Source organism: Trachinotus anak, unplaced genomic scaffold (genome assembly GCF_046630095.1).
Source record: "Trachinotus anak isolate AG129_WGS33_773 ecotype Australia unplaced genomic scaffold, CSIRO_AGI_Tana_v1 ptg000013l, whole genome shotgun sequence".
Lineage (NCBI taxonomy): Eukaryota > Metazoa > Chordata > Actinopteri > Carangiformes > Carangidae > Trachinotus > Trachinotus anak.
In genome coordinates this window covers 6,028,664-6,053,620 of record NW_027273864.1, presented here as the reverse complement: position 1 = coordinate 6,053,620, position 24,957 = coordinate 6,028,664, and the positions used below count along the sequence as shown (strand labels likewise).

Sequence of the window (24,957 nt, the reverse complement as noted above, 5' to 3'; positions counted from 1 at the left end):
CCTGCAAAAAGACAAACATGATGATGAGTGCAATATATGCTTGTTGGTTTAATGAGTGAACACCACCCAACTGTCTGGACTAGTGTTTCCATTGATAAAATAACACAGGTGACAAGGGACCCCCCTAACTTAAGGCTCTGTAACTAAAACATTCACTCTCACTTTTCAGTTACTGAGAGGAAGAGCAGCAGCAGCTTCCAGAAAGCAGGAACAGCAGCAGGAAGAGTTCTGCATTTGTCTGATTTTGCCATTAATGATTCTGTGCTTCAAAGCCAGGAGAGGCACATCGTCATGCAGCGTCAGATCTAAAGTGTGAGGGTAGTTCAGCCATTACATCACTGCCCGCTGACATCACCGCCTAGCTCACTACAGTTCAACTGTCTGGACTTTTCTACGGGTTAGACTGAAACAGTTTATTACAACCAAAGGTAAGACACTAAACAGGCGGGTGTGGAAGTCAGCAGGTTTGGCCATGAAAGCAGCGCACGGATGAGCAAGTGAACACATGCGCCAGCTTTTATGGCCTGGAAGGCTCAGGTGGAGTACATCAGCTGACCATCCTCCCATGTCAAACAACTGCCTGCTGAGCTCGCCAAAGACAACCTCCAAGACAGTGTCACAATTCAATATCAGCCCCTTCCTTCACCCGCTGCCTCTCAGTCAGTCACTTCTCCCTCTGTCTCACTCTCTCACTCTCTCTCACTCTCACACACACACACACACACACACACACACACACACACACACACACACACACACACACACACACACACACACACACACACACACACACACACACACACACACACAATCCATGCATCTCATCCAATAAAAAGATCGTCAGCACCCTGAACCTAAAGTGTTCACACCCTGGCCTGATGGTAAAAATTCATTACTCTCCCTTCATTTTCCAGAACTAGGTCAGAGAGCTTATTTGACCTAAAATGTGACTTCCACTGATTAAATTCCCAAACTTTCCCTGCTCTCCCAGAATCCCAGAGGAATTTCCATGACCAGCACGAAATTTCCGTGAATGAATGACAGCAGAGATCCCTGGTGTATTGATCTGTAACAGAGAAGCACATCTGACGGCTCTGGTCTCGTCTCCTCCGTCTGATGATGACAGCAACATGACCCCTGAGGTTCTCCCTGCAAGTTCTCACCTACAGGCCCCTCAGGCTCCCCGCTCCTCTGTACCTGCCCGGTGGCTCTTCAGTGAGAGACACTTAGGAAGCAGGTGGAGGAGCTCCTTGAGAATACTCGCCACGCTGCCAGAGGCCTGTTCAAATATTTACCCCCGGATAACGTTTCCTCTAAGGCCTTAACCTGTGTGCTGCTGTTAATGGGTTTGTTTTACTAATTCCTATGAATGTTTGCTTTCGCAGCCACTTAAATGAAGTGCCTCAAAAATGGAGCATGCATTTCCATTTGCCTTATCCTGACAAATTAATTAGTGCGTGAAGTAATGCTGGGAGGAAACACACCCTCAGACACACGCCAGGCTGAAAAACTGTAATGTTACAGTTCATTAAGGAAAAGCTCTATTACTCATACATCCCTAATGCTTGCAAATAATAACTTTTATGAGTCAGGAGTTAAATTTGTGAACAATAATAGTGAAATAATTGGCTTTTTTCCTTCCTTACACTGAAATAAATAAACAGAGCCTCTTGTTAGTTGGCTGTTTAGACAAGTATGATGTTGAGTTGTCAGGAAACACTGGAACAATTTTGGTTTGAGACGAACATAAGATTAAAGATAAATTATGACTTATTATGTGAGGTATGAGAAAGAAGGTGAGGGAGAGAGCGAGCGAGTCAAACTGCTGTTTCCCTGGCTCTCCTGATCACCTCATCTTCCTACTTAATGATGCGCAGAAATGCTAATCTGCAGCTTAAAAGGCCTTTAATTTGCTGTCATTTACCAGCGTTAAATCATCACAAGCTGGATAATCTTAGCCCTCACACATCCTGAGTGTGTTTACACTGCAGAGTTTCATCTGTCCGCAGGGGCTTTTGATTTAAAGATTACTCTGGGCTTTCAGATATCAAAGTCAACAGTCCCTTTTCAACTAATCCACATTTCGCTCCCCGAAGAGGTGGGAGTCGGGCCACTCTCTTGCTTAGCTGGAGGAATATTACTTTCAAACACAGGCCACAGGATTCTCATGAGCCACGTTCTCTAAACTCGGTGTCTGTCCAGCAGGCTGGTTTCGCAAGGCACTGAACCACGACAGCATGCTGACTTTCAGGCTGTCTCAGAATCAACCTGCATCCCGCTGCTCACAGGCAGGCGGCAGACTCTGTCTGACTCCACACTCCAAAGCCTTATTTACATATGAAAAAACAATGCTCAGAAGAAACCACAGGGTGGACAAAATCAATTAACGCTAATTAGCAATGATCATGTGTTCACAGTGGAGTGAAATGAATCCACACGAAGAGGTTTGATTTTGCTGAAGCTGCAAGTTTTGGCACAAAAACCACAAAGCCCACACAGTCTGCAAACTTGTGAACATGTGGCAGACACTATGGGGTCACAACCAGTCAGCAGAGGTGAAAGGTCACTGTGGTAATGTGTGTTTATGAGCCTGTGTGTGTGTGTGTGTGTATGTATGTGTGTGGGTTGCTGATGCCCTCACTCACCTGACTGGAAAATCTTAGCTGTGTCACGAACAGCTGCAGAGACCAATGCAAAGTGTCTGTGGAGTGGGTAGCACAAAACCCTCCGTCCAAATGACACCAGGACCTCCTGCAAGGAGCTGTATGTCTGCAAAAGAGAGAACGTGAAGTTATCCAAACAAAACCAGACCTTTTTTTTTTTTTTTTTTTTCTCCAGAGACACAAGACATGAAGAGAATCACTTAGACTGTGAAAACTGAAACTGCTTTCACATACATCAGACAATCCTGGAAGAATCAGGTTCAGACACTGTCCAGAGTTACACTTTCACACATGCAGCACACAACCACAGGCCCTGTTCACACCTGGTATAGCGGTAACATCTGTTTTGGGTAATCTGATCTCAAGTGGTCAGCTCTGAGTACAGGCCTGAACGCACCCAAGACACATTGAAAACGCATTTGAGATCCGCATTCAGAGGTGGTCTGGGCCACATGTGGCCACATTCTTTCAGCAGTGTGAATGCAACTGCATCCTGGGCCACACTGAAGAACCATCTACTCTACTGACGTCCTGCCACAGTTCCATAATGAATCAAAAATATTTTACTATTTCTAATGGCTACAACTTTCTTTCACTGTGGAGCTGTGCGCAGTGCATTCGCTCAACCCTTTCTCCACTTTCTCTCTCTCTCCCTCACACATACACACACTTACACACAAATACGTTGACAATGGACCTGCCTGTCTGATTGGCTAAAAACACACAATGCATACATGTTTAATAATAATAATCCTTATTTATAAACCACTTTTCAAAAACTATGCTACAAGGTGCTTTATAACGACAGCAAAAAATTAAATCAACAGATTTCGAAGAGAAGAGAAGCAGATAAAACAATCAAAACAATCAGGTTTATAAAAACCAATACAGAGGAATTATAAGAGAAATAAAACAATTGAAGGGAAAGTAAAGCCAGGAAAACTTCTCACAGATCAATCCAGAGTATCGGGCCCTGGCTGCAAATGCTCTGTCCCATATAAAGTGGGGAAGTGACATCCGATCACATGTGGTCACTCGAGACGCATGTGGAGACGCAGATTAAAGCCAGGCGTGAAGTGTCATACTTAAAGCTGACCGGTGGTGATCGGATCACTGAACAGGGCCAGAGCCTGTCCATGTCAGACGCATTCTAACCCCCCAGAGATGGGTACAGCGTGCAGGAGAAATGACAGCAATGTCATCGGCATGGCTACCGTCATGCTGTGAATTCTCTGGACAGTGACCTACTCTATTCAATCAGAGCCCGCAGGGTAAAGTCCAATTAATGTCCGCTTGTTGGTTGATTCGGACATTTGCGTTCGCACGTGCAGCTCCTCTGGCTGATATCTACAGCAGTTCATAGCCACCGTGCACGTGTGAAAGCAGCTTGACAGTTAACAGTTTGCCTGAGCCACACATGTTTCGGCCCCGGCATTTTCCCTCCTCTCTTTTATTTAGGTTGCAGTCTGGCTCCCATTGGAGTGCATTGCAGTCGCTGGTGCTCTAATTACTCCTAACAACTCCTCAATTATAGAGCTGGCAAAATAGGGGCTCACAACTCTTAAACACCTCTGCAGCCCTGGCCGGTTAATTGCTGCTTCTCTTTAATCACTGCCTTCGCTCTCAGATTTTCTCTGCACTAATGGACACACAGCCTGGAGACAGAAACAGAGAATTTTATCCCTTGTTTCTTCTTTTCTTTGCAGCTTGTTAAGGATGTGTTGCGAGCTTGCGAGTGCGTGTCATTGGGGATCATGCTCTCCCCTGGGCTTGTTTAGTAGGAGTGTAAATAAGGTCTGCTGCTGCAGGGGGGAAACTCACAGTCACACCCGTGCAGCTGACTGAAGACAAGTAAACATATGGCAGATGGAAGGGGGTGTGTGGGGGTGGGGGGTGGGGTGGGGTAAGGTGGTGGGGGAAGGAGAATGTTAAGCGAGGCAAGAGATACAGACAGTGAGCGAATAAAAGAGATAACGCAGAGGGAGAATGGAGTGAGGAAGCAGAGCTGAAATCAGCAGTGACACACAGACAGACAGAGGCAGTCAGTCAAAGACACAGAGGAATCCATTGCAGAGCAGAAGGTGAAGGACAGGAGAAGAGGAGGGGGAGGAAGGGAGCGAGGAGGGCTGTCTGTTAGGGATGAGGATCGAAAACCTGTTCCTGTTCCTGAGAACTGGGGCTGTATTACAGAAACTCCCTTACTTGCAGATCTTGTCTTAACTGTTTGGTAACCATGGTAATTAGGGTTGGGACCTGATTTAGGAAAATTCCTATCCTAACTGTGTATTACACAAACTTCCTAACTTCCCAAAATCTTACATAAACTCACTCAACTTTAAAACTTGAGAATAACTTAATCTGTCCTCAATTTAACTTTTCCACCACTTAGCCAACTTGTTTAATCTACATGGCTGCTCTCTTTTTGCTTTTACACAACCAATGAAATGTCCACAAGCAGAACTTAATCACTGAGAAGCTTACGACAGACCCTGCTGACGTGTTGCATTTTGAAGTCAAAACCCTCGTTAGTAGACACAGGCTCTTAACCCACTCTCTCTCTCTGATCTCTGAAGTTAATATAGAAGAACATCTCTGGATTGTTTCGACAGATGTTACCAACACTTCTGACTTGTCTGACTTGAAGTTCAGTGTCTGTCCTTGTTTTGGTCCATTTTTTGTATGTTTTAATGAGAGATCTAAACCTCAGCCAGATGAGATGAGAAATGTACCATCGGTTGCTTGGTAACAGACATAAAAGTTGATAACTGATGTTTGATTCAATATTTAGGATTTCCTAACCTGAGATCAGATAGGATAAAGTAAAGTAAGGATTCCTATGATTTGGCAGTTGATTTTGACTTTGTCAGACCAATTTGGGAAAAAATCACATCTTATATTCTTCCTATCTTAAGACTTAAGTTTCTGTAATGTGGCCCAGGTTTCAAATTGTTGGAAACATCAGAATCAGATGCCTCTGAGCTTATCAAGTCCTTTAATCGATGATGGCATGTTTTTCTGACAGTTATAATAACTGTAAAATAGTCATTTCAAGTAAGGGCGGACACCAGCAATACAGTGAAACATCTCTCTACTTAAATTCCAGGTATAGCAGCACGTGATAAAGAATCAGACTGATAAGCAGAATCTATTATAGCATTGGTATCAATAAAATCTTATGAGTTCCCATCCCTTTGACAGCCCTGCTGACTGAGTGACAAGCTGCAAATGGGCTGCCAGGCTGTCTCCACTGTCACCGCAGCAGGAAATCTACTTCCTCTCAAACTGTGGTCAAGGTCGAGGTAAGCAAACTCCTCCGAGCCGTTTCACTGGCTTGTTTATAATTAGCAATCAAATGCGTCTTGGGCAATTTGATCACAAGTGGTGATCATGTGTGCACACCCAACACCTAATGAGGACGCTCTGGGACACGTTTTACATATCTGTAGTGTAGTGTGAACTCTAATGAGTCCCTACGATTAATGACAGGTCACCTATTCAACTGCATCATCTGTCATGGCAGATGTGTGTGTTCATGCACAACTGTTGTCGCTGAAAGCCTGAAGCAACTGGCAACGACAACCACAACCCTCTTCAGCACCAACAATAATAGAATAAAATATAACAGGGGTCTGTATTGAGCACCATGCATGGTCTATAGAAACAGAAGTGGTGTAACCTTTATTAACTATTCACAAATGTCCATTTGAGATTTAAGCTTAACTTATGGTCGTACGCTAAAGGGGTTATACTGTGTTACCGCTGTGAGCCGCCTCTGTGGGGCTACCTTAGCTACAGAGATAGAGTTACAAAGTGGAAACAGCTAATTCGGGTGCCCCTAGTTCTAGAAATAAAATCCCATTCATTTTTCCGAAAGATTCATGGTTGGAGAACTTCTACAGCTTGGACAGGCCTGACACTCTCTTGGTTTAGATACACAGTTTCAGGTACAAGCCTGTGTACATTTTGAGGTAGATGATGACTACAAAGTTGAAATAATTAAATATATGGGAGCGTTGCAGTATCCAGGAGAATCCTGTATTTCTTGAGGAACCAGAAACATCCCCCTCTTGGCAACTATACATGAGGGGACCAAAAGAACTGTGATTGGCTGCTTGTGTTCTCTGATTTCTGATGCCTGTAGACGCTGTTAGTGGTAACATTAAGAAATCCTCGTGTTAACCCTTTGCATCAAGCATGAATCTGGCTTCACCTGAGATGCATTGTGATGAAATGCAATATATAGATCTACACATAATCTGGATATATCTGGGTACAAGATATGACTCTGAACAGGGCTTTTGTCAGCTTTATCAGCTCCAATGTGGCGATTAGGGGTTTTCCCTTCTGAAGGCAAAGCCCACATTACTTGAAAGGCACTGATTTCTCAATAGATTAACCTTCGATCAACACTAAACCTTATAGAGTGGAGAAATTTGAAACAAAACTCCAGCATCAGAGAACGGACAAAAGAACCAAATTGTTTTACAAAAATATACCTGCAAAGGTGCTATATCGCAGAAACGTCAAGGACCTCTGTGATCACAGACTTTGTGCAGCAATGCACTCTATGGTTCTCACGATACAAGGGCTCTGTTCCAAGAACCTGGTTAACTGAGTAATCTGGAAAACTTTGCTGAGTAAAAGACAAAACCTCCTCAAATGTGGAACAAGATCTGATGTAAAAAGACCTGTTCCACGTGAGATTTTACTCAGCAACATTGTAGATTACTCAGTAAACCCTCCTCTGGAAACAGACCCCAAGAATCATAATTTATCTGTATTTATGTCTGTGAAGATTGTCAATCATCCAGGTCACGGTTTTCCAAGAAGAGTTGAATCGAGGGCAACTAGACTTGGTTTTAGATACTTGAAGATGTTTCACCTCTTGCCCAAGTTCTACCTTAGAAGCCTGAAGAAGCCCCTTGGATGATACGTGAAACATCTTCTTATACTATCAGATTGAAGAATACAACTGTGATCTATCAGTCTGATTAACAGATTAACAATGGTTCACAGATGAAACCACTATTTTATGCTGGTGCACCCATATAAAAACCAAAGAGTGAGGACATTTGAACTGTGTCTGCCTATACAGAAACACTCAAGTAAGTGATAATAGAGAGCAGAAAGCAACAGAACAAAGGTGTAATGAGCTGAGACCAAACAGAGTGAACTGTGATCTGTCTGTCAGAATAGTATATTCTTGAAAGCAGCCATCATCAGCCTAGAGATGAGGGAGAGACCGAACTATTTCCTCAATGTGAAAGCAAACTTTCAGAAAATGATCAATAAACACTGGCTCAGACTGAACCAGTTTGTGTTTTTAATTTTCACCCTGCTGTGGACAGGAGCTAAGATGTTGGACATCTTTGTGACACTCCTGTTTCCAATGCCACCCACACACCCTCTTCACTGGCCGTCTAGTGGCAGTTTGTGAGCAGACAGGCTACACACAGCACCTATCATTTACTCTTTGAACTGGGAACACCTGTCACTGCTATTGTACACGTTATGTGCCAAGTCCAACAATTGACAACTCCCTGTAGTTCACATTACAGACTCCTGTTGGTGCCAGGGACAGAGCCTGGACCTCAACTGCTTATTTCAGAGCAGGTACCATTGATTGAGTAGGAAAATCAGCTGGAGTCTGTAATGTGCCTTCAGACACTAATGTAACTGTCAACATATTGACACAGACAGAAACAATGTGCGTATTCACACACTGACATTCACCTCCAGAGCCTCTCTAATCACTTTATAGCACATCCAAGCTATAATACATCATATAATACATTCCTGCAGCCAAACAACTGTGTTCAATGGCTGCTGCTGAGCCACACAGATGAGAGGAGCTACTGTATTTTGTCATATTCACATTGTCTGTGTTTTAGAAGTTCACAGTTTAATGCACTCACAAATTCTTTACAAAGGTTGTCTCCAAGAAAACAGTAGAAAATAATGACTGACTAAGGAAGACAATACCCTGCCCTTTTCAAAAAAGGTTACAGAAAAGAAAAAACTAACAATATAAGGTTATAATAAAAATACTGTTTCAGAAGCAGCTCTTTGCCAACACAAACCTAAGCTGAATAAGAGACTTGTCTCTGTGAAAATGTTACAGTGTCATGCTGCATGGAGAAGAGGAAAAGACTGAAGAGGTCGAAACTCTGACAACACAACACAACACAACACAACACAGGATAAAGTTTATACTGGACTGTTGCTGGAGTTCTGACACCTTCAGAATCTCCAAGAGTCTTAAGGTCGGTGCCAAAAAATACAGATTTCAAACGCCAACATTCAACTGTGGGCAGAGTGGATATGAGTGTAAGACCCAGAATGACACAGTACAAGACGCAGTGTGTTTGCTGTTCAGCCCTGACCTGTTTCTGTATTTGTCTCCATTCCAGACAAATAAACACTTGTCCATTTGCTGGCTGAATGAAACAAGGGATGGGAATGAATGAAACAGGACTTTATTTGGTCCCTTTTCCATTTTAGTGGGTGATGTGTCTCGTTCTGCTGAAATTTCAATAACCAGAGGGAGAAAAATAAGCAAAGTAAATATTAAGCATGGTTGATAAAGATTCTCCAGCTGCAGTTATGTCCTCAGGAATACTTTTCACAGCAGGGTGGTGAGAAGACCTGCCGACACATGATCTAACTTCACCTCCGTAACTTGATGGAAACCAGTCCCATCTGTTCACGAGCTCCTGTCCTTTGTTTGCCACTGCCACTGAGGGCTGCTATTCACTTCCATTAGAAAACCAGAAGCAATATTGAGAGGAGACATGAATGGACACATACAGGGGGAATGTTGAAGGTAAACAGAAGCAGATCCACACTATGGGAGATGTTTACAAAAGATTTGCAGCCTTTTGTGCTGTGACACTAAACAGTGACACTGAGTTTATCCTGATTTTCACTAAAGGACGGCACCAAGGTTTAGCACCTGTAAAATAACAAAGGCAGCACTGCTGGAAATACAGTGTTTGGTCTCATATAATACGTCCTTCCAAAATATGGGGGAAGGGAATAAAAGTTGATATAAACACCGTCAGCACCTGATTTATCACTGCAGACTGACCAGCGGTGGCTGACGAAACGGTGTCAAAAATCTGACATCTGGGGAAAACAGGTTTAAAATCTGCAGCACTGTTTTAGTGGAGTGACAGTATTGCACAACTAAACAGTGAGAGAGACAAAGTGAGCCAGAAACGCAAATTAAAAGATGCGTTATAAAATAACTTCACCAGAGCTCTGCTCAGCAACACAACACAGACAAAAGAGCAGCAATTAAACAACCTGTTTATTAATATTACTTTTCCATTTTCTGCAGCTGCCTCCTGCTTATTTTTCCTAACTTTTAATGGCTCACATCAGCCTCGGTAACTATGTAGGTTGTTATTTTATGATAAAAGACTTTTTTTTGCAGAGCTGACAACATCAGGATTTTAATATTTCCTCATATGTAGTCGTTTTCCTGTGGGCTGAATACACACATGCATGGCAGGAAACGCTTTCTTTGGCGCTCTGTTATTTTCCAAGTCTCATAAGAGCCCAGCATCAGATCTGATTTACACAATTCAGATGAACTGCAGCTGGCTTTGTTTACATCTGTAATCTGAGTAAATTCTCTGTTAAATTGAGAAATTTCAGCGATACAAGATTTTGCGCACCCTGGTGCTGATTTGCAACAGGGTCAGTAAAAAAACCCTCCTATGTGTCATGAAATAAGGACATTCACAGTAATATTTCATTATTCAATTAAAAATACGAGTACGTGAGAGGAAACCGTTCACTGCAGCGCATCTTATTTGCTTGTGCATCAACTGACTCACCTCCAGCCAGCAGAGAGTCCCGCTGAGTTTCCTGATTGTCCACGGTGACTCCACCTGCAGGGAGGGAGAGAGCCGCTCATCATCACAGCAACAACGGACAGGAAACACTACAAGAACACACAGCACATGAAGCTCTGCTTTGACAGCAGCATGGAGAGCAGCTGCTTAGACGTCTGGTCAGGATATAAAACAAGTTTTAATAAAGTGGGGGACTTGTTCTGGACCCTCTCCAGATTATAAAGCCCCAAATGGAAATTCAGATGCTCACATTTCATAGAATTTGTTGGCAACCTTTGCTGTATCAGATATCACTGATATTTCATTCACAACAAATGAAATCAGCCTTGCTCACCTTGCCTCTCTGCGGCTACCTTAGAGTGACACAAAGAGGCCCGGACTGAGCCTGTGGATCTGCTGGTAATCTCTTAAGGCTCTGAATGAAATGGAAGGGGGTCTAAAGGATTTGAGGATCGAGGGCTTTGTCATCCAAGTCTAAGTGCTGCTCAGGAGGAGTCGCCTCTTCACACATACATTCACACATACAAACACACACACACCGACTCACTCACATTGTGCTCTCCTTCCGTCGAGCGCACTTCGTAGGAATAAGCCAGCAGGACGTCCGCGAGGCTGAGCCACGCGTGGTGACGGGATGTCTTGTCCAGCAGGTAGGAGCGGTTGGTGAACTTTCTCAGCTGCTCCTTCTCATCGTCGGTGAACAACACAGCTGCATGAAGAGTTTTTTTTTACAGTTAGTTACCGCAAGTCTTTGGTGTATTCTGAAAAGGGCTGAAATGCAGAGCTGCCCCGTGAAGTGCAGAAGAATCCTGTGGGTGTGAGAAGCAGTGGTGGGGGTTAGGTGTTTGTAGCTGCTCCTTCGCACACATTCGCTTCTGGTGTGAAGACAGAGGGAGCGTCTGACTTTACATACTCTCTGCGCCACCAGACCATCATCACTGGAACACGTTTTTCAGCCGTAAGGTAGAAACACAAACCAATGATTTTCCCATAAAATCATACTGACACCATCACATATAGAAGATAAAAGGCACGGCGGCACATTATAACACTGACATCTTAATGAAGTGGGTTTAGTACTCTCAGGCTTTCAGATTACATCCACGCTAAGCTGTCTGAATGTGAAAAAGCATCATTTTCTCTCTGTTACCAGCCTCATGTTTCAGTTGGGACAGAGAAAACAGAGCGTTTAAAGTGTGGTTAAATGCTGAAGATTGAGATCCTGGTATTTCCCATAAATTCTTGCCAAAATTTGCTCCTATTTCCTGGGAAAATACAAGCAGGAGGCTGGGGTTTTAAACATGAGTGTGCTTGTGTCTCTGGGTGTGCCTGTGTGTTTGTGTACTAAAGGCTATCGTGCGTGATGAAACAAAGATGCCACAGATTTTTGTGGCCGATACTGATATCAATGTTTGGAGATTTAAAACTCTGATAACGCCAGATCAGCCAATTTTTGTTTTTACGTAGACAAATAATATAAACCAAGTTCATACAGATCTCTAAGATTTTTTTTTTGTCTGACTAAGATACATAACAATGTGGACAGTATTTCATTGCTTTAAAACTTTAAATTAAGTCAAACCTAGTTTGGCGTTTCTGAACTGCAATTTCTTGTTACTTACTGTATATGTATCCACAAGAAGCAAGCAAGTATCAGAGCGCAGAGCAGCATTTAGAGAGTGGACATCAAGCAACATGGAGGAACTATTCTCCAGCTCCTCAAACCACAGAATCATCAAACTGAAAATGCTGCATGAAATGGATTTTCCTCCTCTGCCTCACAACACAGCGTCAGGTCAGCAGTGAGACAGTCACACACATTCCTATTAGAGAAGCACTGTTTGCAATTTTCTTGGCTGATTCCGATTTTCTTCCCCCGAAATCGATAATTTCCAGCTACACAAGCGTTTTGTATCTTTTCTTCACTACAAGGTCATAATAAAGCACTGACTATTAACTATTAAATAACTAGGTGAAGGGCCTCCTCTCTCTCTCAGTCTCTCTGAATGAAGGTAAACAAAAATCATGTGACTGCTTCCTGGTGTAGAGTAAAACTCTTCCCTTTTTGGAGCGTATCTTCAACAATGGATGACTATTGTTATTGACGGCCATTATTCAAGGCACAGCAGCAACGCCGGCGATGTGGACACACCTGCCTGCGAGCCGCAGCAGCAGTTCAGTGAGGCAGCCGTCACGCACAGGTGAGGTAAGCGGTGTAGCACTGGTTTTAGTTGATTAAATTTGTTCTGAATGTGTTAGTGGTTGTTTCTCCACGGCTTATTTGGCCTTATACATTTTCACAAATTGCGAGCGCCAACAGTAAAGACAGGTTGTTTGTGTGGCTGTGTCTGTGCTGCTGTGTGCACGACATGAAGCGTCGTGCGGAGCATGAGTGTAAATGTGACCGGCACAGAATCGGATCTGAGACTGATCAGCTGGTCACTGTTCACGGCAGATCAAGCTGAAAACCGTCAGATTGTGATCGCCAGCCGATCAACGGGTGCATCTCTAACTCCTAAAACCACTGTTGTTTTTTAAATCTGGCAATTCAGGAGTATGCTTCAAAAATCAGACCATTTGCACCCTAGTGTAGGGGTGTATGTCACACCAGCTGTTCCCTGTGATGTACGGTTATGTGTTTGTGTGTGTGCGTGTGTTGTTGTTAAGGAAAAAGAAGAAGAGACCTGGCCCGTTTTCCTGTTGTTAAGGTGTTTCCACTCTTGGCCAATGAACTGTTATTCTAGAGCAGTTGGGGGCAAAGTGCCTTGTTGCAGGGCACCTGACTGAGGTTGATAAGCAGCAGAAGCAAAACAGGCCAAATACTCCTACATCAAACCAGCAAAATGTAGTAAATCAGATCCCATTTGTATGTATTTAACAGCTGAACAGCTCTGCACTGAGAAAACACAGAGCTCCATCACATGAAAATATCTCAGAACCTCTGCCTTCCCTGCTCTTTGCAAATTCACTAACTCCAGCCTTTTGAAAGAGACATCTGCTTAATGAGGATCTGTGGCAGGCCTAATGGGGCGACACAAACAGACTTCAATCCCATTTAAGCTATCTGCATCGTTCAGTAGTGAAAGGCGCGCTGAATGTCTGCAGGAACACGCTGTAACTCAACATTTTTTTCCTTTCTCCCAGCAGCTTATAAAACAGCTGAAAGCAATTCCTCTCTGCATGAGGAGAGGAGAGTCCCTGCACTCAGCCCCTGATGAGCGAGACGCACCGGTGTGTGCTGACTGGAGCGAGTACACGAATACACAGCCTCACGCACACACAGGCAGACTTGATATATACATATATACAGACACACACATGCAGCGTTTCAGCATGATCCCTCTGGCTGCAGTGGGAACTCGGCTCTGCTGGGAGAGGGAGATTCCTGCTGCATTACGTCAGTTTTTAGCTCCCTGCAGATGCTACCTGAGTCCTTCGTCAGTGCAGCTGCAGCAGGAGAGCACGGCTGAGCAGAACACACACACAGACAGACAGATGCACCCACATCTGTCTGCACACAGTCTTCTTTAAAGACGCACACATTAAGAGAAGGGATGAAGGTGTCATAAAAAAACACAGATGAAACACCCAGTGTTTCTTTTACACACGCACGCACGCACGCACTCACACACACACACACACACACTGAGCACACAAATGCATGGATGCACAGGCACTTGAAGAATAAAAATGTAAGACAGACTAGAGTTGCCGCCTCATGGTTGTCTGCCTCCACCAACCAGCCAAGTTGCAGGACATATGGTCACAATCTCTTCTTCCTGTGTTATAGTGCTGAATAATGGCCAGAGGTGTTTCTGCAGGACATTATGATGTCACAGTGAAGTTGACCTTTGACAATTTGGATACAAAATGACATCACTTAATTTTATCCCTTTAGACATTTGAGTTAAATTGTGTCATAATTTGTGTATGAATTTGTGAATTATGATCAAAAGTGGGTTTTTTGTGACCTTGACCTTTGACCTTTGACCTTTGAGCACTAATTTCTTATCAGCTCATGAGTCCAAGTGGACATTTGTGCCAAATTTGAATAAAACCCCTCAAGGCATTGCTTAGATATTGTGTTCACAAAGCTAAAGCTGTGTCTTGTGAGGGCACTGTGACCTTGAACTTTGACCTCTGACCACCAAAATCTAATCAGTTCATCCTTGAGTCCAAATGAATGTTTGTGCCAAACTCACGGCGTTAATGAGATACTGCGTTCTTAAGAATGGGACAGCTCTGGCTGTCGCCGTCACAGAGGCATAAACATGTCATATACAAATGTTGACATAAAGCAAAAGTATTTACGTCTCATCATTCACACAGAGATGGTCCTGGAGATTTCAGTGGATACAAGCGCCATCTGCTCAGAAGAAAACTGCTGCACAACGCAAATACACAGTGATAGTGAAAATAACTAAATGCCAAATCTAAACAGAAACAGTACTCTCATCCTCCTGCAAGGTAGACACGGCAGCCTAATGATGCAGATATTTTTTCTATTAACTCTGCAGCCAAAGCGGTGAAGTGAGGTGAGGTGAGCAGACCTGATAGACTTACCCAACGCTCTGTTCATTCATCTCCACTATGGAGCCAATCAATTCTGGCCAGCATAAGCACACCGTGTATGAGGGCTTCTCCTGATTGCAAATTAATTTCCGACCTAATTCCACCAGTTGGAAAGGCAGCCTGGCTCGTCGCTGCTCTCTACAGGTCCAGATGGCCTGATGGCATGGAGTAAATATGCTTCGTCAAAGTACTGCTGTGGGTTGGAAAACGCTCCCAGAATTTCACCAATGCGAGGGGGTCACCATGTGACCTTGGATGGCGGCTGTGGTTAATTTTGTGTGTGCACATGCTGTGATCACGTCAAGTAGAAATCAAAGGGATATCTAATGATACAGTCTGCTCAAAGTGTAAACTTGGGTAGTGTCTTAGCAGCCTAGAACAACAGCACAAGACCATCTGGGTCAAAGGTCAGATTTCTAAACTCAGCCGTAACAAAGTGCAGCAGGTAGAGAGGCCGAGCTGTCGGGGCCATTTAGCCTGAGCCAGTGTGTGAAGTCAGGCCTCCAGTGGGCAGCTGTGTCCTGTCAGTGTGCTGGCCCTGACACTCGAGAGCACAAAGGGGCCAGTTTCTACTTCATTAGCACTTGTGACCACATCCATCTGTCACTTGACATATATATCAGACTTAGCAGAAGTGAAGGGGGTGGGGGGGTGTCTAAAAACCCACTCTGAGGAGTTGTAGTTGTCCATTTTAAATATATTACAGTTAAAATCACAAGCGTGCTTTCGAAGATTTGATGGCAAACCGCTTAAATCTCCTGACCAACGCCATTCTTCACACTCAGCTGAGGCTAATGCTATTCCAGCCGTCAATCAAGCCATTAAGTTTAATTTGGCCCATTTATCTACGCCTGGGCTCCTGACTGTGCCACTCTGTCTTAGCATGCAGAATGAGGCAAGGGAGCCGGCGGGGCTGCAGGGAACCGTAATGTTCTTGAGAGGCTACACTCAGAGCGCGGCTAATGGCCTCTGCATCGCTGACGGATGGCTGCTCGTCAGCGATCGGGCCCTTGCGCTGGTGGAAACGCCACTGCCAGCGCTCCCTCCTGTGATAATGCTATCTGTTTAATCTAAATCCTCTCTCAAGCGTACAGCACCCATGCACTCCACATATGGCTGTGAGCCATGCGCCCCTTTAAACAGTGGAAGTGCTGGAATTAGCAGGTTGTTAGAGGAGCCGGATGGCACAATTAAATGGTCTCTCACAGTGCTGAGGCTTCACGAGCCATCGCGCCTATACAAGAGACATGAAGCTGGGAGGCTCCAGCCAACCACAGCCCGTCTCAGTCTAAGTGAGTGAGACAGGACATGACTGCAAAAAGATAACCTACATGACTGTAAATGCAGGAAGGAAGGAAAAACTGGGCTTTTTTTTTTTTGAGCTGTGAAAATCTAACTCAGCAGTTGTGCTTGTTTAAATTGGTCAACAGGCACCAGAGAGATGTAGTGATTAGGGCAGGTCCAAGTTCAGTCTCTCATAATGGCAAGTGTCTTTCCTGTTGAGGAGCCCTGAGGCGGTTTGGCAGAGAGTGCAGCTCGGGCCAACTGGCTGAGCTCTGACCTTCCTCTGGAACGGGGCAGCAAAAAGACTCATGTGTCCTTTGGGGATTAATATACTGTCAGAGAACAATGTCTGTGCCTGGCAGACATAAAGCCCAGCCAACATGTTCCTGTTCGGATCTCCGCACATACAGTTGTTCTGTTCATTATTCTATTAGTGGAAGCTTTGGAGCGGTATACTGGGAATAATAAAATGGTCATCAAGAGTGTTTTAATTTGGTCAAATCACAGGCAATGCATGATTGCCCTTTCAATTTTTGCAACTTCATGCCACCTTCTGGTAGCCTCCTGTCACTGCTTTGTTGGTTACTTTCAACTGCAGGGAAAACTTCAATCATCCACATTAATTAACATGTGATATGTGACGAGATATATGGGAGATTTAATCCCCATATATCCCAGATTTAATCATTGAGCACAAAAGCTACAAACTGAGTTTGACAAACCACACACTTCAAATGGAACAATTCCCATGTGCTCAACCCATGTTTACCGCATAAACACACACTACTCCACAGACCCCACAGCTCAGGGCTTCTACATCAGTGCTGGACTTCAGTATAATATTGAGACACTTGTACTTTACTAGAGTATTTCTATTTACTGCATCTTTATAATTCTACTCCTCTAAATCTCAGAAGGAAATATTGTACTTTTTACCCCATTACATATATGTGACAGCTTTAGTTACTGGCGACTTTTCACATTAAGATCTTAGATGAAAGAAACATAAAGAGGTTGTTAAATTGAATATATTTGTAAAGATTAAATCAGCAGTTTTCAAACTTTATGACTTGAGATAAACTACAAAACCCAGAGCCCAGTTGAGGCCCTTGTCACAGAGCTGTTAGCAGTTGTATATAGATATAGATAGATTGAGTTTCCTTTAAAGTTGGTTTAATTTTAAAAGAGAAGAAATTACCCAATATCCCACAACAAAGTTTAAGATTAGAGAAAAGCCCAAAAACTAAATATTGATTTGTGCTGCAGAAGTATGTTTTTCCTACTTTTTTACCCAATTAATTATCAGTTATCTCATGAGCTGTCAGATTTATCTTGGGTCTCTGCGGAGAGGCCTAACCCCTGGTTTAGGCCCAACAGACTAATCCATCAAGCTTCCAATAAAGTAACTAAAGCTAGCTCTACCTGCTCCAAGAGTACTCCACTGCTTATTACTTAATGCATCAGTAATAGCAATCTAATAATCTTATATGTAATAACAGATCTGTCACAGAGACCATGTTTCTGCAGAAACTGAACTCTGACTTAGCTGCTACTCGTGCACTTTTACTAAAGCAGGATTTAGAAATCCTTTATTTTTTACTTTTACTTAAGTAATCCTGAGTACTTCAAACACTGCTTTAAGATACAGCATTTTTGATACACATTTTTCTTTCTTTTTTCTGTGCTTCATTGATTGGTCTATCATTTGTCTGTGCACTGCACAAGTTTAATAAAGAAAAAACAAGAAAATAACCATGTCACTTTTTATAAGGAGCCTAACATGAGACAATGAAATCTACAGATCCCATTTTTAAAGAGCATGACAGGAAAACATGAACTCACCAGCTTCTCCCTCCTGCTCTGTGGAAGGGCTCAGCTTTGTCCACCACGGTCTGAACTTCAGCAGCCCCTTCACTTCATCGTCCTCAAACAAATCGGCCCTGCAATGACACCTGGATGTTAGTGGTCAAAAACAGCCCAGAGAAAAGAGAAGCTACATTCAGCAGTGTGAGAGTTTTTTCCTTTTTATAAACTCACAGATAATGATCAGGTGAAAAGGCAGATGCTTCTGCTTCCAGCCTCGCCTGCCTCCTCTCTGCTGCTGTTGTTCCCTCTGGGTTCCCGATATCGATCACGTCACTGAGTTCCTCCTGTCAGGACAATCGCAGCATTCCAGGCCTTTATTTGTATGCGTCAAAAAGTTCTCCTAGTCCAATCACACTCATAAAAGATGTGAGTATTTCAGAGGTGAGGGAAGGATCTTTTCTTACCTGTAATCTAGCAAACACTCCAGACCTCTGATTGCCAAAGCCGTATTTCTGCAGGGCTCTCAGCTCCTCCTCAGAGCTCTCCATGTACACCTCCTGCTCAACCTGCCAGTCGAATTCTTCATCATCGTCCTCCTCCTCGTCTCCTACGCTTTCACTGCCTCCTTGAGAAATGTTCAGAAGTTATGACCACTGCACACTTCTACGTTATTTTGCCAATCTATAAACAAGTTAAACCAATGTATAGAATGGACGTACCTGTGCTTAAATCCTCGACCAGTGGTTTTGCTGAACGGGAGCCTTTTGGGGCGAGCAGACTTGTCAGCATCTGGAGTCCTTCAAAGTTCTCCCCAGATGTCTCCTTAGGGACCCGAAGAGTGAAAAGACCTACAGTGAGGCAGGATATGAAGGGATGCTTTTTACACATAACAGATAACTCAGGTGCTTGTTACTTCATACACATGAGGTTTCTGCTTTTTTTTTTTTTTAGATCTTTTTATTCCCACAAAGAATTTAATTGTATGCTTGTTTCTTGACCATACCAGCCAAAATATGCAGGTATGTAAAACCAGGAGGGACAATATTGCTTAGAATTTGTTATTACATGATCTTTTTCAGTACTTCGCAGCAGAATACAACAATAACTGCAGATAATTAATCAAATTAATGTGACTTAGACCTTGATAAGCTGTATAAAACTGATGGATGTATTAACCAATTGAAAAAGATGAATGAAATGAAGTTTTTGCTGAAATCAACACTTGCCCATTATGAGATAATGATCTTCACAGACACTGTCTCTAGTAGTAGTACCAATGTTTGCTAGAAGTCTGATGGTGGTGACTGAAACGCCACAGAAAAAGGACTGAACGGCCGCCTGCAGCATAATCCACTGTCACAATCCCATTTTCAGTTTGCCGGAGTGTGACATCTCCCTACCGCCCACAGTTACATACAAAAACATCTGATAACCAGCATGACTGCCAACTGCAGGTAGAAGGAAAATAATGAAGACCTTTTAACAGAGGTGGGAGTAAGTCACGCGTGCATGTCACAAGCAAGTCCCAAGTTACTGTGGTAAGACAAGACAAGTCATTGCTCAGATCAAGATGAGTCAATGATATGAAATTCTGATGATCAACCCCCAGTTTCTTCATTTAAGTCAGTTAAAAGATAGTGGTCAGGAAAAGTTCAGTTTTACTTTCAACATGAATGAAAAAAACTGTTGCAGCTGCTTAAACCTTATAAATCATACTTGACATTTTGTGGTATTTTAGAGTCTGGAACTGTGACTGCAGCCTCCCACTGCTACAATTATTATTATTATATCATTACCTCTGCAAAGGGGGTTATGTTTTAACCTGTGTCTGTTTATTTTTCAGACGGATTATCCAAACATGCTGAACCGATTCACACCAAACTTGGAGGAGGGATGAGACATGGGCCAGGGAAGAACCCATGTAATGTTGGTGCAGATCTGGTCGTTCTTGAATGTGTAGGACTGTTTGGCCTTGGCAGAGGTATGAACTCTACTGAGTGCCATTGTAGTTATTATTACAATACATCTCTATGTGGAGCCTGCATTGTGCTTTGTTCTCCTTCCTCCTGCAAATCAAACTTTAGTATTTTTGGACCTCCAGCCCATTGCTGCCTTGTGCATTGGCCTCTGCTCTGCTGCATCACTGTAGGTTGCCAGGTTTGTGGGCATCGCACTAGAAATCACCCAATCATGTTTCAAAAACAAAAATGCAAATATTTAATTAAAAAAAGTCAAGTCCATTTGAGCCATCTGTCTTTAGTCTAAGTCAAGTCTCAAGTCATGAATACCAAGGCAAGTTTTTTTAATCAGTGTTGGTCAAGCAAATCTCAAGTCCTCGAGTGTCTTAAGTCAGATTTAAGTCAAGTCATGTGACTTAAGTACCCCACCTCTGCCTTTAAGGTCTTTTTTTGAAGAAATGAAATCCAGTGCTTTTTAAAACTTTGCCTGCAGATATGATGTACTCAGTATATTACTTGTGTTAAAACTATCAAAGGACAACAATTAGTGTTTTTTTTAATTATGATAACTGATTATGAATTTGTTAAATCTAAAAAAAAAAAAAAAAAGGTGATTTACATTTTGACAAATGAGAGTACTAAGAGTACTACACTGTAAAGTCAGAGGTACTCATTTCTGTGATCACATTAACATCTGATAAACTGAGATAAGATCCTATACTCATTATTGATCATTTATACTAGATAGCTAACATAAATGGGTAACAAACAAAAGCCTTAGCTTCAGCCCAACAATATATTTCTGATTTTGTTTTCCCCTCAAAGTGTTGAGAGGTTGTTTGAAACACAGAAATGAATACATGCTCTTTATAATCTGCTGTGTGACATGAAGAAGTCAAACGTCTCATTCTCACGTTGCACAACGTGTGAAAGAGAAGATGAGAAATACATAACAAACTATGAAGCCACTGACTGATCACATACTTTACTAAAGTACTAATTTAAATTTAGAGAGAAAAAAAGACGGTGTTGATTGATCAGTCACACATTTGAATTTGAAAGTGAGTTTCTCTTTATGACGAGCAGCGGCAGATAAATCAGGCCACCTGCACGTACACTACTTCAAAATGAAGTCGTTGCTTTACAAACTGCTATTAACACTGAGCAGATGAATGAGGATGATTTGCCTTCACCACACAGATAATCTGATGGTCGCCTAAAGACCTCATAAAATTTCAATGCACCTAAGTGTTAAAGCTTGCAAGCACTTTACGATAGAACCTGATTAATTGCTTGAGTTGCAGCCTTGCAGAGTGGAGAGCCTGAAAGAGGGATCTTAATGATTGCTCATTATAAGTCTAAACAAGGACACTCATTAGCAGAGCTTTATTAGCAGATGTTACAGGCTTATTTAGACACAGCGTGTTAAGCGGGGCCATGCTGACAGACGGGCGACGAGGTGTCAGAGTCCATAAGGCGGACGTCTCCATAAAGACAACTTCATTACAACTGATTATGTGCAACAGAAAGTCAAAGACACATCACAGTGACAGAGTGTAGTGTGTAGACAATAGTGAACATCATGCCAATAGTCATTATCGTGTTTCGTTTGCTTGTTATATATTTAAAGAAAACCCTGTATGAGCTCCCTGTCCCTGTGAAAGCAGATATTACAGCAGTCTGCAGGCTGTAATCATTATGATGTTACAGATGGTTCCAGTGGTCCTTTCCATGGGATGAAATAACATGATCAGTAGTTTAATTTACCCTGGCTGATTGACTCAAGTACAAACTAAAGACACCCTGGGGATCAATCACTGACTGCGATTAGAAACATGCTTCAGGGTCTTGCAATAGTGCGAGTGGTCACCAATAGCATGCAAAGCAACACAGCCTCATGTTGTGGAGATTTGCTCTGCAACAATGTCAATCAGCATACATTCTAATTTTCAACAAATATGTACGGGTTGTTTGCAAAGAAATCTGTCAAAGTTGGTTTTCAAAAAACCCAGATTTCATTTTACCAACTTGGAAGCATCCTTCTCTAAAAATAACATAACATCTGCAAATTACACACCTGCACTCTGCCGGTTGAGGGCCACATTCAAACACACTGCAAGTCCTCACACTAATGTACAGTGCAGACACCTCCTCATCGTGTCATCATAGATAGCTCGGCTAGCTTAGTGGTGGCTCCCAAGAGGGGACTTCATGTTTGTGATGCTGATCTACCATCATTTTCAATATTGACAAAATGCACAATGATGCACATCTGGAATGCACATCTGCACATCTGTTTGAAAGTTACAGCGCTGGTGACCCAGTGCTGCAACCCCGGTTCAGTTCTGGCCAGTTCATACCCCCTCTTTCTCGCTTTGTTTCTATATCTTCACTTTAAAACTAATGAAGTTTAAAAAGCCAAAAAAAGTTGCCCAATTCACCAACATCTGGAGTCTCCAGTTATAAATTTTTTATGTACTTTAAATAAAGTGAACTAAAAGTTAACAACCCTGTTCAGCATTTCTGTGGGGTGTATAACTCAGCATGTTGACATAGCATTTGTAACTACTTAAAAATAAGACCCTGGAAAACTGTGTTTTTTTTCTCTGATGAAAGAAAAAGGTCAGCACATTCTGACAAAGGAGAAAAACAACAGATTTTTTTAAACAAACATTTCCAGGAAAACAGCTTTTACCTGAGTCATTATGTCGACTAACACAAAAAGCAGAGCGGTGGAGGGGCTCAGATCCTCCAACACAATTAGTAAATTGTTTACTTGCCTCCCAGAGCAACTCTCATATGTGATCATTTTTGGCAATGTTGTTAATTTGTGGATGATAAATAAACTTTTGTCATTGCAAGTTGTCTACATGCTCATACATAGATTGCTACATAGAGGTCACAATATCGCAAACTTGGGCTCCCTTTAGTGCAACAATTGTGTCCAGCATATTTACTGTAATCCATCAATGGGCATTTTGCTATGTATTATCACCATAAAGCCAATGTAAGTCGCTTTACTTCAATTGCACATAATGTCATCATCATATAATAATGTGACCTACCTTTATCAATGTCAAATTTGGCCTTTTCTCTCCCATCCTCCACTATTCTTCCAGGAAGAGTTAATCTGGAAATAAATATACAGATAAATACTGACATTTACTAAAAGCATCCTGTTATTTTTCTACTGATATTGACACAAGCATCAAGGTCAAAAAATAAAGGCCTCAAATTCCAGTGTAAGATAGACTGTGGTACTTAATAAGCCCATGAATTAACTACCTCCATCACCAACCTCATTCATCTGAGGTAGGTTTAAACACAGATATACAGTTACATCAATTCATGTGTATTGGTCAACTCACCTAAGAAAGTAGGGTTTGGCATAGAACTTGAAATCTGTTCCATCAATGAAAAGGTCAAACTCTGATGTTCTGGTGTAGGGAACACGGATGCTGAGGATCAAGTAGTCGGGATCTTGGCTCAGGTCAAAGGCAGGAGTTATCATCGTGAATATTGATGTTGTACAGACCTGTAGAGTCAATGATGGGAAAAATCTTAAATCCCAGTTAGTGTGTATAAGATTACAACACACAGCAGTTTACCAGGTTGTTATATATATGTATAGATGCATCATGGCCCAGCTGACTATAGCATGCCACCTTGTGGCTGACTCTGTTAAATGTTGTTGTAGTTGATCACATGAGTCCAAGAGCAGCCGCGCACATGTGCCAGACCGATGGTGACAACTGTAAACAAAGCCTGTGTCCCTTACTTTGGCTTGAAGTGAGCTTGAAACGTCCCTGCCATTCTCTCGTTTACAAAGATCTTCATACCAAACTACATTGGAAAACTGGAGCATTTAAAACGGCCTCGCTTACAGACAAACGTGTATATTTCTCAAAACATTACTTTACCCGCTTCACTCATTGTAAAGACCTGTGATTAATTTCGGCATTATCCTCATCTTCCGAGACACAAATAAAATCGTAAAATAGTCGCTGCATTAATTTACAGCGATCCCTTGTGACTATTTCAGCGAACTTGTGGACTTAGCATGAACATAAATCCTCAAGGTCTAAATTCTGTGAAATCAGGCTTGTTTATCGGCCTATAAGCATTTCGTTTTTAACCATACACCCTAAAAAAAATCAAACGGCATTAGGTGGTAATCTATGAGACGAACACACAGGCCACGCTGACTTATGGGATTTGATAAAGTTTGTTTTATAGCTAGCTCTCTGCTAGCCTGGACACCCAGCTAACACATGATGGGTCCCCTCGTGTTTCGGCTAACACAGCACAGCAGCAAAGCTAGCTCCCAGATACTCACTAACTTAGTGCTGCTTTCTTCACTGCACACAGTCGAAACGGACTGTTTAAATCACTGGGTGACTGTAGAGGAAGCGACACCTTTAGAGTTCAGTTAACAAGAAAACACACTCACCAGGAAAACAGTGAGTTATTCCAGCAAACCACACTGTCAGCTCGGAAATGCAGCGTCCATGTTTTACCGTAATACAGAGGCGAAACGGGCAGTAAATGTTGGGTGCACCTTTACTTTGCTATGACAAGTTTATTGAGGTTACATAAATGGGAATTCCAGCACAAGTCGATATGATATGATATGTTTGGCATATTTGAGTACCGCTAGTTACCACTGAGTAATCATTCAAGCCATTTCAGCCCTAATGGAAAAGTAAATCAGGGGTGAGTCTGGCAATGTCCTAAAACAACATGCAGTTAGTAAAACTGACTGCATGTATTGTATATGACTGAAACACATCCACATTAACCTAATGTATGCCCTTT

At 42.5% G+C, this 24,957-nt stretch overlaps 1 protein-coding gene across 5 annotated transcripts in view; it reads right to left on the bottom strand.

The window, feature by feature from the left end:
- The window catches only part of shq1 (SHQ1, H/ACA ribonucleoprotein assembly factor), a 39,111-nt gene extending 14,400 nt beyond the window's left edge, over positions 1-24,711 (bottom strand). Inside the window, exons 1-10 of one of the 5 annotated variants that reach the window (XM_071493777.1) lie at positions 24,593-24,711; positions 23,511-23,677; positions 23,208-23,272; positions 18,904-19,032; positions 18,649-18,809; positions 18,416-18,528; positions 18,221-18,318; positions 11,074-11,231; positions 10,505-10,558; positions 2,646-2,769 (exon numbers count right to left, since the gene is read on the bottom strand). In XM_071493777.1, coding sequence (XP_071349878.1) covers positions 2,646-2,769; positions 10,505-10,558; positions 11,074-11,231; positions 18,221-18,318; positions 18,416-18,528; positions 18,649-18,809; positions 18,904-19,032; positions 23,208-23,272; positions 23,511-23,653 — 1,045 coding nt within the window. In that variant the 5' untranslated portion in view covers positions 23,654-23,677; positions 24,593-24,711. Of the gene's footprint in view, positions 1-2,645; positions 2,770-10,504; positions 10,559-11,073; positions 11,232-18,220; positions 18,319-18,415; positions 18,529-18,648; positions 18,810-18,903; positions 19,033-23,207; positions 23,273-23,510; positions 23,678-24,478 lie in introns of those variants that run through there. The other 4 variants (XM_071493779.1, XM_071493778.1, XM_071493780.1 and 1 more) reach the window with 4 other exon arrangements.
- Between the last annotated feature and the right edge of the window lie 246 nt (positions 24,712-24,957).